This window comes from Protopterus annectens, chromosome 4.part0, assembly GCF_019279795.1.
Source record: "Protopterus annectens isolate FY-2018-M chromosome 4.part0, PAN1.0, whole genome shotgun sequence".
NCBI lineage: Eukaryota > Metazoa > Chordata > Ceratodontiformes > Protopteridae > Protopterus > Protopterus annectens.
The window spans coordinates 846,733,289-846,751,673 of record NC_056733.1 but is presented as its reverse complement, the minus strand read 5'-3'; the positions used below and the strand labels follow the sequence as shown (position 1 = coordinate 846,751,673).

The window sequence follows — 18,385 nt, the reverse complement described above, 5'->3', positions numbered from 1 at the left end:
ATAATATATGTGTGTGTGTGTGTGTGTGTGTGTCCATTTGCATATTTTTCCATAACTGACAATGTTTATTTCCTTTAACATTATCACATATGAGGTGGTATTTTAAGACTATAATGTTACACACTTTCTTATCATTGATCACTTTTACACAATTCTTATCTCATATTCAATCACTAATGTAGGACATTCCAAACATCAAGGCAATTAAATGGAAGAGAATTAACAAAGATGCGTCTCGCATTCATAAGCATTGTATAAGATCCATTATAGTGATAATACATGATGTTGCCTGTCCGCAGTCCTAACAGTACTGTGATTCATAAAATGGAGTCATACTCCTTATCTACTGCAGATCCCATGTTCCCTGGAAGGCCTTCAGTGGACATATTTCAGATGCTGTGGAGTGAGCAGTGGCTTGTAAAGACTGCATGTAAAAAAAAAAAATACTATACATATTAGGTATCAAGACTGTAGCAGCTCTCTTATTTATAAATATAAGTGATAAATCACATTTTACCAAAAATGTGATGTAGAATTCATAAATACCACATATGGTGTGACAGATGCAGACACTCCTGTTAAAATTTAGAACTGAAATCTTAAAGATTATTTCTTACTTTTGTCTGGTAATATTTATATTAATGTATGGAAGGAGAACATGACAACTGACAGGCATTTATGAGTACTCTGCCATATTTTACACAGCTGAGTATCTCAGAGCTTTAAGAATTTGGCAGCATAGCTACATTTATTTTTATTGATTTTTAATGTACTACATGCATCTATTAACATAACAGAGCACTAATCCTTATGGACTTTTTCCAGTCTTATTGCAGATGCATTGCCAATCATACCTTTCAACCATACCAAATTCCTTGGTAAATACCAGTTTTGAGGGCAAAATATTGGGGTGCCACAAATTCCCACGTGGCCCCTTTAATGTCTGAATTTCCTGTTTATTTTATTCTTTTTTATTATTTATTCCTGACGCCATCACGTGCAGGACATGCGCAATGATGTCAGCTTCTGCAGACCATTCTGTGAGTGCACCCCCTTGCAAGGCAAACAGCAGCAGCTTAACCTATTTAATGACTGCAGGTTTCTCCCAGCTCAGCTCCTCCTCCAAGTAAAACAGCAGCTACAATGTGATTACTGTATGATGAATTGTGCATGTGCTTTCTTTTTATTTTAACAGCAGGTATGTGTGTGTGTAAATGCTCCAGTTAGTTATAACTGCTGTTAAGAGTTACTCAGACTCAAACCCTGTACTTTAGGTACAGGTAGCAAGAGCCTAAATTCTCTATCCATACCACCACTTGTGATTCAAGGAGTTAACCATAGTTCTCAACTGTCCAAAGTTTTATGGAATGTCTGGAATGTTTAGCTCATACTTTTAGTCTGTTCCTCTTAAAATTTGTGTTTTACCTGGCAAATCAGTGAGAATTGACTAAATAATGATAGCCATTTAAGTTTCAGTCTTTCTGTCTTTCAGGAAATTCACGGTAACATATTTTATTCTAGCAACTTTTCTAAGATTATACAAGCAATGTTTAAAATGTATCCCTGGTTTTGTCCCCCCAATAAATTTTGGCTTTTTCCAGATTTCTTGTACTGCATAGTTCTTCAGGGGGAGAGATGTTTAGTGCTACTTATGCCAAGTCTGTTTGTGTTGTTAGTATCACAACAGGTAGAATGCTTGCTTTTGATGCCAGAAGGCTGTGGGTTCTACTCCCACAGCCCGCAGTATGCAGATGGATTGCTGATACTGCACTGTGTTGTACTTTTAAAGGCAGGTGGATGATGCAGTCCTGAGAATGTCCTCTTTGCCGGAGACACCTAGTAACTATGAACCTGTTATCAGTTTGCCATGCATTCCCTATTGTAATATTACTACCTTATTATTTTGTTAATGTAACATAGGCAATTTATTCCTCAAGGGCAACAGGCACTTTATTTGTAGATAAAACAATGAAATATTAAGTTGTTTGCTAGCAGCAACCTCTTCATTAGTTACAGATCTTACAGATCTCTTTAATGTGGAATTTAGATGACTTTTACATCTGCAGAGATTGTGCATATTTACTGATACTGGTGGATTGTAGATGTTTGAGTAGACTTTTATGATGGAAATGTTCTGAATTGGGCAATTTTGTCATTATTGGTGCATGCATTTTGTTTCATTGCTTACTGGAAAAATGTTCAAAACAATAAATTTAAACCACGCTCTAACAAATATGCTGTATTATACAAGGAATGTAATTTAATACAATCAGGAAGGTGTATCAAAGAACACATGCATGTTTCGTGTGCAAGGGGACTATGATATGAAAACAGCCCAAAGGTAATCTTTATCCACCACTGGCCAGATGCATTTTCTTTGAATGTGAGTTTCAATGCTGTTTTAATGAATATGAGTTTCAAGGGCAGAGAAGTTTTAATGCTAAGTCTATTTTCATTGTGAGACTGTATTGCTTTGTTTAGCAGATGTCTATTAGTGTTTGTGCTATAAAGTGTAAAATAAGTTTTAAATGAAATCCAATCAATCATTGTAGAAGTAAAGCAGTACGCACATTGCAGTGTTTATGGTAGATGGAGCGAAATAGCCAAGTAATGGGACATTGGAATGGCTGCAGTGGGGAGGGCTGTGTATGGGGGGCCCCCATTCAACCATGATTTTGTGATGGGGGAAAGGTGGCAAACTCAAAGACAGCCCCGGGGGGGCACAAACTCAAGCTATGCCACTGATCAGTAGGCCATGGAGAATGACTTTTGGAGGTCCTAGCAAACTATAATATTCTTTTGCTAAGATTAGAATATTACCTACCATTAAATGCCCTACTTTTACCACAAAACCCACATACTGCAAGTCACCAAAAACAAAATCCTAAGGTTCATCATCTTCTCTCTTCCCAGTGAACATCATTGCTACACATTAAAAAAAATACTACAGTGTCTGGGCTGGATCCATATTTTGGTTGTCTGTTCTTCAGTTTGCATTTGAAAGTTGACAACTCACAATTCAATTGACGTGGGTGGGGGTTACATAATTATTTATGCAAATTATATGTTAATCAGCGTGCAGATTTGTACCCATTTTTCATGGGCCTTTGTCCAGATTGTTGATGTTTCCAGGTTGAGAGGCACATTGCCAATCTAAGAAAATTGGTCAGAGTTACATAGTAAACAGACAGAGGCTGAGAGAATCAAACCCTGGACTACAGGAAACTGATCATTACTATTGCATTACCTTAATCTGCTGTGCTGCCAGACTAACAAATTCCTTCTAAATTTTCTTAATGAGAAGTTTAATAATGTCATTAAAATGGCTAATGTGATTTTAGATTGTCTCCAGTCACTGTAGTAATGACAGTTTTTTAGTTTTGCATAACATACAGATATAAAATTATCGAAAACTATATATCTGCCTTGTAAATGCACAGAGAGAAGCCTAACGCATTATGGTTTAATTTAAAAAGTATTTCTATGTTGAGAACTCATATTTGCTGTAAAGAAGTATAGTGTCTTGAGTTTGTTTTTTGTGAGTGTTGTAGGAAACATAGTTTCCCTTGTTTCTTTGTGTAATTGTAAATGACACATTATGTGTTATGGTTTTGCATATTTTACTTTGTGGTATTCTCTTGGCATGAGATAACTTGTGTATTGGCTAAAATGATGTTTTGTTTTCTAAAGGCAATGTTTGTGTGCAGATCCATTTAGTTGATGATCATTGTAAAATGCATATAATGCTGTCAGCAGTGGCATGAACACCAAAACTTTTTTCCTCTTTGTACATAGGACTGGGGAGTCACATCAACAATGACCAAATCACCTAGAGACAGCATTTAGACTGATGAGTTCCTCGCCCTGACATATTTTATTTTCAACTGTAGATAACCTTTAAGTGATAAAACCAGAGTGTGTGTAAATGTTTAATACTTTGTTAGGGAGATGTGTTTTTAGTTTTAGTTTTGGTAGAATCATTTTCTATAAAATGTGTGTACACGAGTGTTTTTGTGCATGTGCATGTGTGTGTGTGTGTGTGTGTGTGTGTGTGTGTGTGTGTGTGTGTGTGTGTGTGCGCGCAAAGTTCTGTCATGCCTACATCTTTCATTTCATAGTTTTGGAACTAAATATAATCTACAGGGTTGATGAATATCTCCAGATATTGACTTGAGGAAGTATAGGGGCTAGAAGCATTCCATTCTAGAGCAAACGCAAACATTCTATAAGTCACAAGATCTGCTGTTGCAAAGGCACTACTGTGATGCAATAGTAATATCAAACATGATGCAGTAACAGATCAGACTTCACTAACTGAATACTGATGCAAGATGTGACTACCACAGAATAACAAAGCAGAAGACAATACACATGCCATAGATGGGTGATAATGCTAGAAATTAGAGCAATGCCATGCTATGATATAAACTATGCTGTTTCAAAGGGGATACACCTTTCTGTAGTGTTTCATTTATATAAAAAGAAAAGGAAAAAGAAAACTACATTCTTAGTAAAAGAAAATAATTAAATTGTTTCCTCTTAAGATTCATTTGATGATAGAAAATCATTGTCTTAATTGTAGAATATGACTTGGCAAACTTAATCTTCCATTTATGTAAAATGGTGGTAATATGATGTTCAAATTAATGTCAACTGCCAGTGCCACTATACCCAGATGATTTTTTTTCCACTGATCCTTTAGTAATAACAGTTTATTTTACCTGTTTAGAACTGTTCATTATGCAGTAAGTTCCCATCATTAAGTTTAACAATATTACAAGTGCTGCTGGTCAGTAACTTCTGAAAAATGTTACTGTACTATATCTACATTTCTTTAATAACATACTTAGTACCATAGAGGAAGCTTAGTTCACATAAAAATATTTTGGGGTAGTAGCACAAAAAAACATTTAAAACTTGCATAAATGCCATCAGTTTTTCAGATATGGGTACCATAAAAAGTATAACATTATTAAGCTTGGTGCAGCTGTGTACATTGAAAAATAACTTACAAATTTCATTGCACTGGATTGTTGCCTTAAAAATGTCTGTTCTTTGGAGGTATTTTTAGCATAAAGCTTTTCAAATCTGTATTTAAAATATTAATTGCAATACTAGTCATTAAATATATATTTATAAGTATCCCTGATTTTGTACCTTACAGCAGCTAATATATTGACACCTCATATTACAAATTTATAACTCAAGTTAGTAATTCCAACTGACAGCAAATTTTCTAAAAATATGTTTGCCACTCAATGAATAAAAATGGATGTAGCTACATCATAAAAGAATTATGGCCTTTTCAAAATGTTATGAGGTATTATTATCTGCAACAGAGACTATGGGACATGAAAGGTTTCTAAAGGTCTTGTCAGGCATTTACGGAGCCAACTACTCTGACTTGACATTTTTTTCAGGATAAATCTTAACCACTCTTCAAAATACACTGCCTTTAAACACAGCTGGGCATCAGGGTATTATAACTAATTTCAGCTTTTAATACCTTAATTTTAACTTGGGAATAAAACATGGAATAACAATTAAATAATATAAATAAGCTTGCTTCTTTAACATCAGTAGCACACATGCTTCTCTAACAGTGCAAACTTTCTTGTACAGGAACTTTTGCCAGATCCATCAGAGAGGGGCAATTTAAAAAATATCAGTAGTGTTTATCAGATGTGCATTTCTTTGCCAAACATATATGCATCACAATTTGCAAGTAGAAAAGATCCATTTAATATATTTTCTTTTAAAATAATCATAATATATACAGTAGATTTGTCTTCTTTTGTTTAGGATCACAGATTAACATGTCTAAAAAGTGGACTCAGGCACAGGCTTTTTTCTGCCCAGGGAAGAAGTACTGTATGGCACTTTTTGCAGATTGCCAAGCACAGACTTTTCATTTTGGGCATTTCTAGGCAGCTGAGAAGCTGCTCCATTCTTGTGAAGTGATACAGTCCTTCTCAAAGCCAAGTCTGTTTTATTCTGTATGCTGGATGAGCTATGAGATCTCTTGATATCAGACGTTGACCCACTAACTTTGCTACTGTTTGTATCACTCTTCTGCCTACTCAATGTTGCACTGATCCGACCTTCATTCATTCCGTTCAAAGTGCCATTAGACAGAGATGCCCGGGATGGTGCATTAGGAATTTCATCTGGCCTCTTTCTCTCCAATTCTGTGTGCTTTTTAGAGTCCTTCTTTAGAAAGGCAGCCTTAAAAAGTGCAAATTTTCCTTCACTTTGCTTACTTTCTTCATATATTCTTTCTCTGCCATCTTGTCTTTTCCAAGTCAATGATCTCTTCTCCTGGTCCCTGCTATCAAACATCCCCTTATTTCGTCCTAAAGAGTGACTGTTTTGAGGTACAACATTACCAGTAATATGATGACTAGTAAAATTTCTGTCACAACTATTCTCACTGAGCTTATTTGGTTCATCTGTCCTTGCCAGTGATGTGGAACTGACTGCATGATCCAGATGTCTTGTTGTTCTTTGCTGTAGAGAAACACCATCTTTTGGATTTCCATTTCGCTTAAGCGTACCTATCTTTTCTGCGGATGAAACTGTTTTGTTTGGGTTCTCATACAGGTTAGTCTGTGAGCCACTGGATTTTCTGGAGGCAACTGCAGAAGTTTTCTTTATCCTATGTGATATATCATCTGTATTTGTAGATGTTGTCATCAGAGGGACAATGGGCTCATTTGTGCACCTGGGTCTGCGGCCTGACTCCAGATATTCCACAAGCTCTCCAGACTTTGCATGCGATCTTTCCCTTGACCCAAAGGACCAACGAAGAGGTAGTGCCTTTGCAACAGCCTCCTTAGCTTTCGATGTTGGAGACTTCATGCTTACACTTCTTCCTTGGATGCCACGCACAAATGGTCTTGTATCAAAACCACCTATTAAAAACATAAAAGCAATATTACTATTCCTTCTTAAATACTTATCAAATAGTGACATCTCAAAAGGTTCCACAACTGAACACTTACTGTTTTATATCTCTAAAGAGAAATGAGTTGTATTAATTTAAAAGTAAAATGCATCATGACAATTAATATAGTTTTAATAAGGAGAGACACAATCTAATAATTATATTTAGCTCTCTGTAGTATTAATTCTCACCATCAGATTGGATGATGTCATTTTCTTCTTATTTATTTTGATATGAGCTGTCAAGTAAAGCTTACAATAGATGTAAATAGCTGTTTTAGGATGTGCTAAGAGGATAAGTGACTTATACAGACACAAACTATACAGCTAGAGATTACAGAAATGACAGTTCTCTGAGGTATCATTTCAAACTCCACAAATACAGCATATTGTAATGTTTGGACAATTTATGAAAGGTTGAAGAGAGACAGAATACATGGTTAAGCTGACTGCCAAATGAGTCAGTTGGATAATTAAGCTATTCGGTAAGCTTTGCATCTGATTATGTACATGGGAATGGAGAAACTTACTGGGGCAAGATTTGCTTATCATCTGTTAAAATTCTTACTTCTATGAGTTTGCTGTGCATGGACCAGAGAAGGAATCTGAGAAGAGGTGATCAGTAATGATACAGAAACACGAGTTTTCACAGTAAGGCGGTGAAAAAAAATCTCTTCCACAGTAACATTGTGATATACAGCATCTGGGAGAGAGGCAGAAAAGAATTGCACAAGCGGAGCATGCCCGCACACTTTACATTTAGTCATGCTCACCTGTACAGTCACAGTGCTTATCAGAAGGTACAATTAACATCAGGCTAGGTGGAACCTTGCTCCAGATTCCATAATGTGTATAATCCCTAACTTGACATCTCAGCTGTTCCACTTTCCCACATATATTTCCACCTTCCCTCATGCATTGTCTTCTGCAAAATTTCTGGAAAATTTAAAAAAGTCTGGAAGCCCCTATCACTATTCACTTACAGCGTACTCATTTATCATCAGTTTAAATCTAGTCATACTGATTATATTGCGACTGATACAATGAACAAACCATAAGAATCATTGAGGCCAGCTCTGAGCTACAACCACATTCCTCATGCAAACAGTTTCTTAAACCTTAACTCCCTAGCACCCATGTAACTACTGTAGCTTACTTGAGAACAATTTTTTAAATCAACTTTCATTTCCAGGATGCCTCTGCACTCTCCAATGTGTGGACTGTGTCCCACATTCAAATCACTAAATACATCACCCCAGAAATCATACCGACTCATACAAGGGAGATAAAGTTATTTTCTTTTCTCAGAAGTGGTGCACCTTGAGACATAGAATATACATACAAATAAGGGGGAGCATACCCCTCACACTGGGAGGTATAGTGGGGTGCAACCCTACTGGAAAACTATTTATCATTTGTTTTTTTTTTTCCTACTCTTTACTATAGTGGTGAAATAGGACAGTGGGATAGCATGGTAAAGGAAGTGAGCTGAAGTAAGTTGGTGGTTGAGACAATCTAAAGTTTAATTATCTATGCTAACACAGCCCATTGCATTATAGCTAGGTGAGTACTGAGTGACATGAGTGAGATACAATAACAATTCACTAAAGTGCAAAGCTACACATTGAAATAAGCTACTCATCACTTTATCTCCAAATAAAAGCAAAATGTCAACAACAGCTGTCACAGCTGAAATCTACATGATGATCATAAAATACTACACAAAGAATGATCTATTTGCATAAATATACCTACACTGAACAGTAACTGTTTGAAATCTTGGGACCTGCTTTGCCGGGTCCTGAGATTTGGAGACCGAACAGCCAAAAATACAGACTTATATTTTCCAAGTCTGAGATTGTACTTTCTTGGAACTTTCCCTTTTCTCCAAGATGGCATATATAAGTTTGGGGTTATGAAAGGCTTGCTTCCAACAGATGCGGGGGTGCAGTATGGCTTACCCCCTCTACAAAGAAGTGCTCAGCATTTGCTCTTCTGCGTTTTTGGTGTTTTTTTCCCAGCATGCCAGGACTCGGCATTTGAAATCCCAACATTAAACTAGGGAGGTACACTTAACAGTTGGGTAATAGCTATTGGAGCAGGTAAAACTCACTGTAGTGACAAGCAGTAACAGTGAACTAACAGCACAGCACACTTACATTTGGCATGTAGTACACTGGTATCAATTCCATTCATATATATTTTTCTTTTACTGCTCTGTTGCAAAGTATAACTCACTCTGACTATGGTGGATCTTGGCAGGACAATGTGGCTGAAACAAACTGCCACTACAAGCTACAATATACAGTGCATGATTTTATCTAGATTCAGCCACATTCTGAAATTACTCATAGACATTTCAGCAGATTCTTGAAAATCCAGGTCAGAAATTAAATCAAATTAGTTTGACACAGTTTACTTATCTCTTCATGACCAGCATTTGTAATTAACTGTATACAGATGAGAACTGTGACTATACTGGTAGCTATATGCATAGGTTCGCTGCTGAAATGTTCTAAACACTTTTTTGTTTCAACCTATCTTTCAGTATCAACTTGCTAAAAGAGGTATATAAGCCAATTTACCTTTTTCATCTCTCAGTGGTCCATCATGAAAAACAGGGGAGTCAGGTGATTCTGGTACAGAAGTGCAATTGGTTGAGCTCCGAGATACTAGACTTCCTCTTTTGCTGTCTCCTGAGAGCCGAACAAGCCAGTGATCAGACACAGAGGAACTTGTAGAGCCTGCACAAATGAAGCAGAGAAAGCAGATATTATTACAAGACCTGGGGTTTTCCTACCTAATATTTTCTTCATTCCCTTACAAAGTGTGCCCCTCATTTTTAGTTCCTTAACTGCACAGAGATCCTGGCATTTAAAGCACTTTGCACTCAAGTGTGACTAGCTCTACATATTGCTAACTCAGTTTACAATTTAATAAAGCAAGGACCATACAAACATCTCTTTGTGTATCACTTGGGTGATTAGTATCCCCTTTTTGTGGTGTAACAGTGGGCCGTAACATTGTATTATTTGGGCCCCCTTTTCTTAAGTTGGTGTGAAAACAAATGCAGGATTTGAAACAGAAATCAAAACCTTGGAAGAATTGCAGGCATTAGGTTAGTCATCTTCGTCCAGACTGGTCATTCCTACATCGGACTGGGCATTCTGACTTATAGCAAGGGCAATGCACATCAGTGGGTCAGCTTTGAATTCATAATGTTATCATTCTGAATCAAGACTATAATGTGTGAGTTGAGAAGGTTTCTTTCTGATTCTTCTTTATCCAAGTCATCATCTACTCAACTGGGCATATTCCAACAGAATCAGTTCCCTGAATTGGGAAGGAGGGGTGGTACCCCAGCAGGGTTGCATCTTGCTCTGAATATCTTTTACAGAATATTCCATAACAAGTTGCTTACTACTCGCAGATGCATGGAGATAATTAAGTAAACTTTTTTTTTCCCTCAGGCAGGTAACTATTTACTCATAAGAGTAGATGTTTCTTGCAAATTCAGAGCAGAAACCAAAGTCACTTCTTGAAACCTGTTGCAGAGGCACAACAAGCGACTTTGGATTCTGCTCTGATGTCATAATTTCCTTATCTGTCCCTCAGTGTACATCCTGCCACCTGTCTCAGGCACTTCTTCTCCATCATCTCTAGCTTCAACTGCTCTGTCTTAACTACTCTGGTTTCTGTACCAGACAGGAGAACTGGTTGCACCACTGTTTTGTAAACCTTATGTTTCAGCTTCTTTGGCATTCTTCTGTCACACAATAGCCCTACACTTTCAGCCAGCTGTCTGCAAGCACTACTGATTCTAGATTTGACCTCTTCATTCACACTTTCTTTGTCCTCAATTATCTCTCCCAGGCATGCAAAGCTGTTAACCTGTTCCAATGTTTCCCTTCTATTCTCAATGTTCTGCTTCTTCTGATTCTCCAATTTGCTACTATGACAACTGCCTTGTCTGTACTTTGTTTCATTGTATGAGCTTGCTTGTAATGCTGTATCATTTTCATAAGGCAGCTTTGCTGAACTGTCCTTTCCAAGTTCTTTGGTTATGTAGGCCATCACCAGTATGAACAGCAGTGGGCTCAGAACTGAACTTGATGTACATCCACTCCCACATCACACCCTTCTGTGAGTCGAAACACTGGTTTATTTATGGCATTGGCTCCTTGTACATAACCTGCACTAACTTTATCCATGTTTCTGGGACTTTGATCCATTACAGGACTGCCCAAATCAGATTTTTGGGTCCTTGTCATATGCTTTATCCAAGTCTTGGAATACCTAATTGGACTCACCTGACATCTTCATCATATCTGTCATGACTTCATCTGTGCCTGGTGATTTCCCTGACTTCATTTCCTTTTAGTGTTTTTTTTTTCTTTCTTTTACTTCTTCTAGGGTGGGTTATTCCTATACTTTCATTACAGACTGCATCTGCAGTAGTGCAGCTTATGTGTGGCTTTATTCATTCAGAAATTGCTGGAAGTACTCATATCTTCCTTTCGTGCCCTGGGGAATGTTACGCAGATTCCTGTTAGTATTCCTTATGAATGGTGTCTGATGACCCTCTTCTTTATCTGTCTGTCTCTGCCTTGCAACCTGATCATTTCTTTGTGCAATTTGCTGAGTCACTTTCCAGAAGCTGATAGAATGACTATGACTCTGTTTTTTGCTAATGTGATTGCTTTCTTAGCCTCTTTGATAGCCATCTAGTATTTTGTCTTAGCCTGGTCTGTCTTTTCCACATCCAGGTTTCTCCTGCACCATTTCTTTATCTTGGTAACTTCCTGGATTTCTGCATTCAACCACCAACCTTCCTTACTTCTCCATTCCAGTATCAGCCTTGATTACGTACCTTATTTCCATACCTGGTTCAGCTGTATATCTTTTCTATAGTCTTCGGATATGCAGTTTTGAGATGCTGACATTCTTCTTCAACTCCCATTTTTTTTTCTTTTTCCAGAGAAGCTACAACCCTGACTATTTCCTTGAACTCTTGTGCTTTTTACTCCCCTCAGCTTACTCCTGCCTCGAAAGACAGCCACCTATACAGCTGGCTGATGTTTAATTGTGAGAAAAGTGAAAAAAAATAATCACAGTAATGTATTCCAGTGTTGCTCTTAGTATTTACACAGTCCCTATAAAAGTTATAGTGACCATTTCTGCATACCTCTGAGGATCACACACATGCACACACACACACACACACACACACACACACACACACACACACACACACACACACACACACACACATATGCACGCACATACGCACACACACTGACATTGCCTCTTACAAGTCTGATCTGTCATAAGATTCACAAGCTCATACACACACACACACACTCTAATGCTGTCTCTGACAAGTTACATCTATCACAGGGTGCACAAACGCACACACAAATACACACGCATACACACAAACACATATCAACTATAACAATACTAGTTTAACACTGATTTTAGCAAAACAGTACATTGTGTGACACTACTACTGCCACACCAGATAAGTGACTGCTGTTGAACAATCATCAAACAACAGCATGGGTAAGTCACATATATTAACTGAGGCCTATGTACCCATGAATTACAGCCACTTTACTGACTACAAAAACACCTCAGATGTGCGACCGTAGCAAAATACTACTACTACTAATAATAATAATAATAAAAACAATGACAGTCGCAGTAATTCAGATTTATTTCACATAAGCACCCAGTAATCAAAAGAAAGTATTTCATGTTATTTCACACAAATGTATACTTGTCTTGTAAAGCCAGATTAGTGACTGTTTAAACTGATGACAAGAAAGCCTGCTCAGCATTTATACCACTTTTGTGTATGCTTCAAAAGTTGAATTGTGATAAAAAATGGTGGCTGAGTAATACTTATCAACTAAGTTCCACTCAAGCAGTAGTTACACATTAAGGTGACATTTCAAGTCACTTTACAAATCACATCACTGCTGATACTGAGTTGTTTGGCTTCTGCTACATACCTACAATCAACTGCATTACTAGCTGAGTTAAGTACAAACTTGCAGTGTTAAAGATTGTATTGCATTTCATTTTTCTATCTATTTAATTGTTTCATTGAATACATTACTGCTGAATACCTGAGTTGTTTGACTTCTGCTACATACCTACAATCAACTGCATTAATAACTGAGTTAAGTACAAACTTGCAGTGTTAAAGATCGTACTGCATTTTATTTTTCTGTCTGTTTAATTGTTTCATTGAATATTGTGTCTGTGTCTCTCTGTAGTTATTTATTTTTCTATTTGTTTCATAGAATACTGTGGTCTCTCTCTCTGTCTCTATAGTTAGTTTCCCATCCACCCTTCCTGTTCTTGTTTTGGTATTAATCTTGGTGGCTTTGGAATTGCCCGCTCCTCCTGTAAATTTGTGTTTGAACACTCCTCCTGGGTCTGTCTCATTTGTTCACTCAACCAAGTACAGTGGGATCATATTTTGACTTCAGACACTCCTACCAGTCAGCTGTATCCCAGCTCTATTCCAGTCTAGTGTTACTAGCTCACTTTACCTAATACAGAGAGAAAATTTGTGAAGGGCAAGCCCCTTAGGCCCTTAATTTTGAATTATCTTCTGTTTCTCCTTTCTCCCTTTCAACTTTCCAAAAAAAAAATTAAGCTTGTTTCCTGCCTTTCCTGTAACTAGTCTAGTCCAGATACAGATTTGCTGTATCCAGGACTGTTTGTAAGCTTCTGAGCCCCCCAAGTCTTTCTGTGTTGGATGGACGCCTTCTAGCTTATCAGTGGGAGTGGTAAGCACTAGGTAGCCTATCTACCACAAGAGTGGTTTCTGGCCCAGAAATTGTAGTTTATTGGCCGTTTGGCAGTTTTTCCATCTCTTTCAACTTACTGGTTTAAAAGCCCATGTTTGTGCTTGTTTCCTATCTTTCCTGTAACTAGTCTAGTCCAGATACAGATTTGCTATATCCAGGACTGTTTGTAAGCTTCTGTGCCCCCAAAGCCTTTCTGTGTTGGAGGGAAGCCTTCTAGCTTATCAGTGGGAGTGGTAAGCACTAGGTTGCCTATCTACCACAAGAGTGGTTTCTGGTCAGACATTGTAGTTTACTGGCCGTTTGGGCAGTTTTTCCATCTCTTTCAACCTTCTGGTTTAAAAGCCCACATTTGCGCTTATTCCCCACCTTTCCTGTAACTAGTCTAGTTCAGATACAGATTTGCTGTATCCAGGACTGTTTTTAAACTTCTGAGCACCCCAAGCTTTTCTGTGTTGGAGGGAAGCATTCTAGCTTATCAGTGGCATTGATAAACACTAGGGAGCCTGTCTACCACAAGATCCAGGTACAGATTCTGAGTTTTAGCACTTGAATTTGCTTATTCGTGCTCAGCACTTGTTCAGAACTTTTTAGTACTAAATAAACTACAAATTACTACAGCACTCAACCTTCCTTTTTACCTAGAGGAAAACAGTTTTTGTACTTACTTTCCTCACTTGCTTAGAGAAAAACAGCTCTTATACTCACTTTCCTCACTTGTCTAGAGGAAAGTAGTTTTTTTATTCAGGCATGTCCAAGAGTCAGCTCCCAATGTTCTCTCCTGTCTATCTGATGAATCTGGGCATCTTGGGGCAATGTATCAATTGCCTCATGTATACAGACAACCCTCTCCTCCTACCAACCAACACCACAACTTGTGAGAGATGCACTTATCTAGCCAAACTGGAGGTAAAGCTCTCTCCAACCAAGTCTGAACTTGACATTTAAGAGGAGAAGGTAAACACTTGTACCACACCACATGCATCACATAGTCCCACTAAACCTACACCACCAAAATCCACACACAGCAACACAAAAACATTCAATGAGGCTCTCAATAAAAATCTGCTCATGCAACAGAGACCTCCAAAGCAGAAACGCAAGCAACCTCCACCCCCAACACAACCCAAATGACACATAGCCCGCAGACTCGGTGTGCCTCTCAACAACAGCCCATAAGGCAAAACAACGTAACCAACACACTAGTCATAGGTGACTCTATAGTCAGGCACACTGATGTCTCACTCACCAGGCTAAACAAGGAGGAGGTTACTGTCAGCTGCCTGTCAGGTGCCAGGATCCGCCACATAACCCACGCACTCAGGTCACTCCACAAGTGCAAATATGACTCTGTCATTGTCCATGTTGGTGTGAATGACCTAAGATGTACCTCCCTGGACTACATGAAAAGAGACATGGAAGAGCTCTCCGATCTTGTAGCTCAGGCAGGTATGACCCTAGCCATGAGTAGCATCCTGCCATCACCCAGAATGATACCGCAGTACAAGGACAAAATGATTTACTTCAACAATTGGCTAAGCTTCTGGTGTCATTCTAAGGGGATCCAGTATCTGTCTGCCTGGGACGAATTGGTCGACAGACCTTGATGCTTTGCCAGAGATGGCCTACACCTGTCACCCCTGGGATTCCAGATACTGGCTAAGGCTCTTGCTGCCCCTATAGTGTCTTTTTTAGGCAAGGTTAAAATGACAAATTCACCACTGTAACAGGAACAGGCAAGCAAAAACTGAGGGTAATGGTACTCAATGCTAGAAGTCTAAATCTCAAAATGCACTCCCTTGAGGCACTCCTTAAAATGGAGAACATTGATATCTGTGCAGTGACTGAGACCTAGTTCAAGACTCCAGAGAGCACCCCTGCATTACCAGGCTATAACTCATACCATACTTTTCGGCCACCTAACCTGGACCGGAACACCAAAGGCGGTGGTGTGTCCATATTCATTAAGGATATCCACACCTCCAGGCTAGTTGCTCATTATAATGCATCAGAGGTTATCCAAGTGCAACTAACTCTGGGCAAAACTGCAATCCAAATTTTAGCTTGCTACAGATCCCCCACCATGCCCCAGGATTCCCACCCCTCTTTTCTTGATATACTGGAAAATATTAGGGTTCAACCAAACACCCTAATAATGGGCGATTTCAACTACCCCACCATTAACTGGGAAAACTACTCATGTACCAACTCATTCGCTCAACGCTTTCTGGAATTCATAAATTCCAATGCCCTGGATCAACTTATCCACACCCCCACCAGGGGCAACAATATCCTAGACCTTGTCATTACCAACATGAGTGACCAGTGTTCCACACCTGAAGTCAACTCCTAATTGGTCAGATCCGACTATAAGCTAATCACCCTAGATATCCACATCCCGCCCCCACACCCCATTAAGTAAATCATGGTAAAAAATTTCTCCAAAGCCAACTTCCTGCTTAAGACAGAAGTTGTGAACTTCCTGACACCCATGCAGATGGACAATACAGTTATGACTGCTAAATCCAACACAGATGCATTCTATAAGCACTTACATGAGTGCATGGATCATGCTATCCCAAACAGAACCAAGATGCTATCCTCCAAAAAAAGGAAGCCGATCTTGTGGTCCCCTGCAATAAACAAACTCTACAACCGAAGGAAGAAACTGTTGCAAAAGAGAGTAAAATCCCATGAGTGGAGGAGTTCCCTGGTCAGCCTCAGTAAAAAGCTGAGATCCCTTATACGATACTCTAAAGCTAGCTATGAAAACAAAATCACCACTGATTCTAGGGACAACCACAAAGCATTCTATAGCTATGTCAAGAATCTAGATGGCAACACCCAGATCTGCTCTGAGTTACAGCACAAAGGAATGAAAATTACTGAACCAACTGATATTGCCAACGTCCTGGCAGATAGGTTAAGTGTTAATTTTACCCCCCCCCACACCCTCTAAAGGGCTCATATCTATATAGGAAGAATGCAGAGACCCTGTAATCACAACTACCCAGGTAAAAACTGCACTCTATAAAGCCAAAAACACAGCATCCATGGGACCGGACAACATCCCAAGCTGCGTTTTACACAAACTTCAGAACGAAATGGCTCCCCACCTAAGCACCATGTTCAATCATAGTCTCACATCCAGGCTTTGTGTCCACTGAATGGTGCACAGCAACAGGAATTCCACTCCACAAAGGGGGAGCCACTTCTTATCCTGAGAACTACCGCCCTATTAGCCTGACGAGCCTGGTCTGTAAGGCCATGGAACGTATCATCATGGAACTCATAAACAAAGACATTGGTAACTTCCAAACTCTGCACCCCACCCAGTTCAGGTTTGTGAAAGGCAGATCATGCCTCCTGAACCTGATCGAGTTCTTTGAGGCAGTCACGAAAGCTGTAAACGAGGTAAGGTGGTTCACACAGCCTATCTTGACCTCGCCAAGGCTTTCGACACCATCCCCCATTCTGGAATTATAGCTAAACTCACTAAACTAGGTATAAATCCCTATGTCACAAAATGGGTTGCCAATTGGCTTACTGACAGAACCCACACTGTAAAAGTTGCAGACTCCAAATCTGACTTCAAACCATTGACAAGTGGAGTAACCCAGGGTTCAGTCCTGGGACCTCTCCTGTTTGGTATCTATGTCTCTGAAGTACAGGCTAACACAGAAGGCCTTTGGCTAATGAAGTTCGCAGATGACTGCAAACTAGGAGCCATAGTTGAGCCCCAAATGATGTGGACATTCTACAGAAGGGCCTCACTGAGACAGATGCCTGGTGTCAGAGCCATGGCCTCAAGCTCAATGCCAAAAAGTGCAGTGTCATCCCCTTTGGTAAAAACTCTGTACCCATGAACTACCACATAGGCGGCAGTCTATTTAACGCGGAATGTGTGATAAGAGACCTGGGGACCCAGGTGGACAGTAGTCTCTCCTTTGATAATCACATCGCCACAGTAGTTAGGAAATCCTACTACATGGCACACCTCATCACAAAAGGGTTCTCATCTAGGAAAAAAGAGTCATTGTTCCCCTCTACTCGACACTCATTAGACCTATTATAGAGTACAATGCCCCTTTTGGAATGTATCTCACAAGACATCTGCAGCAGCTGGAAAGGCCGCAGAAGTACCTCACAAAGAGGATTACTGGCCTCAAACAGATGCCCTACACTGACCGTCTCAAAAAACTCCAGCTTTACTCCATAGCATATCGCCTACTCCGAGGCGATCTCTGCCTGACATATAAAGCTATGTTAAACTCAGAGCTGTTGGACATGCTACACGTAAAGAAATCCCAGTCCCTCCAAGCTACACACTACAGGGACCTAAACCTTGTCACCACAATAAACAGGACATGCTGGAGGGATAGTTTCCTGTCCCGGAGACTTGCCATACTCTGGAACAAGCTACCCATCTATGTCAAGCAAAGTTCTTCATTTCCACTCTTCAAGAAAAAGCTTGATAAGTGGACGGGAAATAGAAAATACACCCCTGGGATCACTTAGGTGGCTCTGCTCAACAGGGGCACAGGAAAATAACTTTCTTGGGTGGCATAAGCCAGGGAACCTTGATGGCTAGGCTTACTTAGGCCCTTTGGCCAATAGCCTAGTAC

The 18,385-nt window shown here is 39.3% G+C and overlaps 1 protein-coding gene across 1 annotated transcript in view; it reads right to left on the bottom strand.

Moving 5' to 3' along the window:
- Positions 1 to 4,030: 4,030 nt before the first annotated feature.
- The window catches only part of USP43 (ubiquitin specific peptidase 43), a 2,684,284-nt gene continuing 2,669,929 nt past the window's right edge, over positions 4,031 to 18,385 (bottom strand). Inside the window, exons 14-15 of the mRNA XM_044068791.1 lie at positions 9,528 to 9,686; positions 4,031 to 6,911 (exon numbers count right to left, since the gene is read on the bottom strand). Coding sequence (XP_043924726.1) covers positions 5,821 to 6,911; positions 9,528 to 9,686 — 1,250 coding nt within the window. The 3' untranslated portion in view covers positions 4,031 to 5,820. The remainder of the gene's footprint in view (positions 6,912 to 9,527; positions 9,687 to 18,385) is intronic.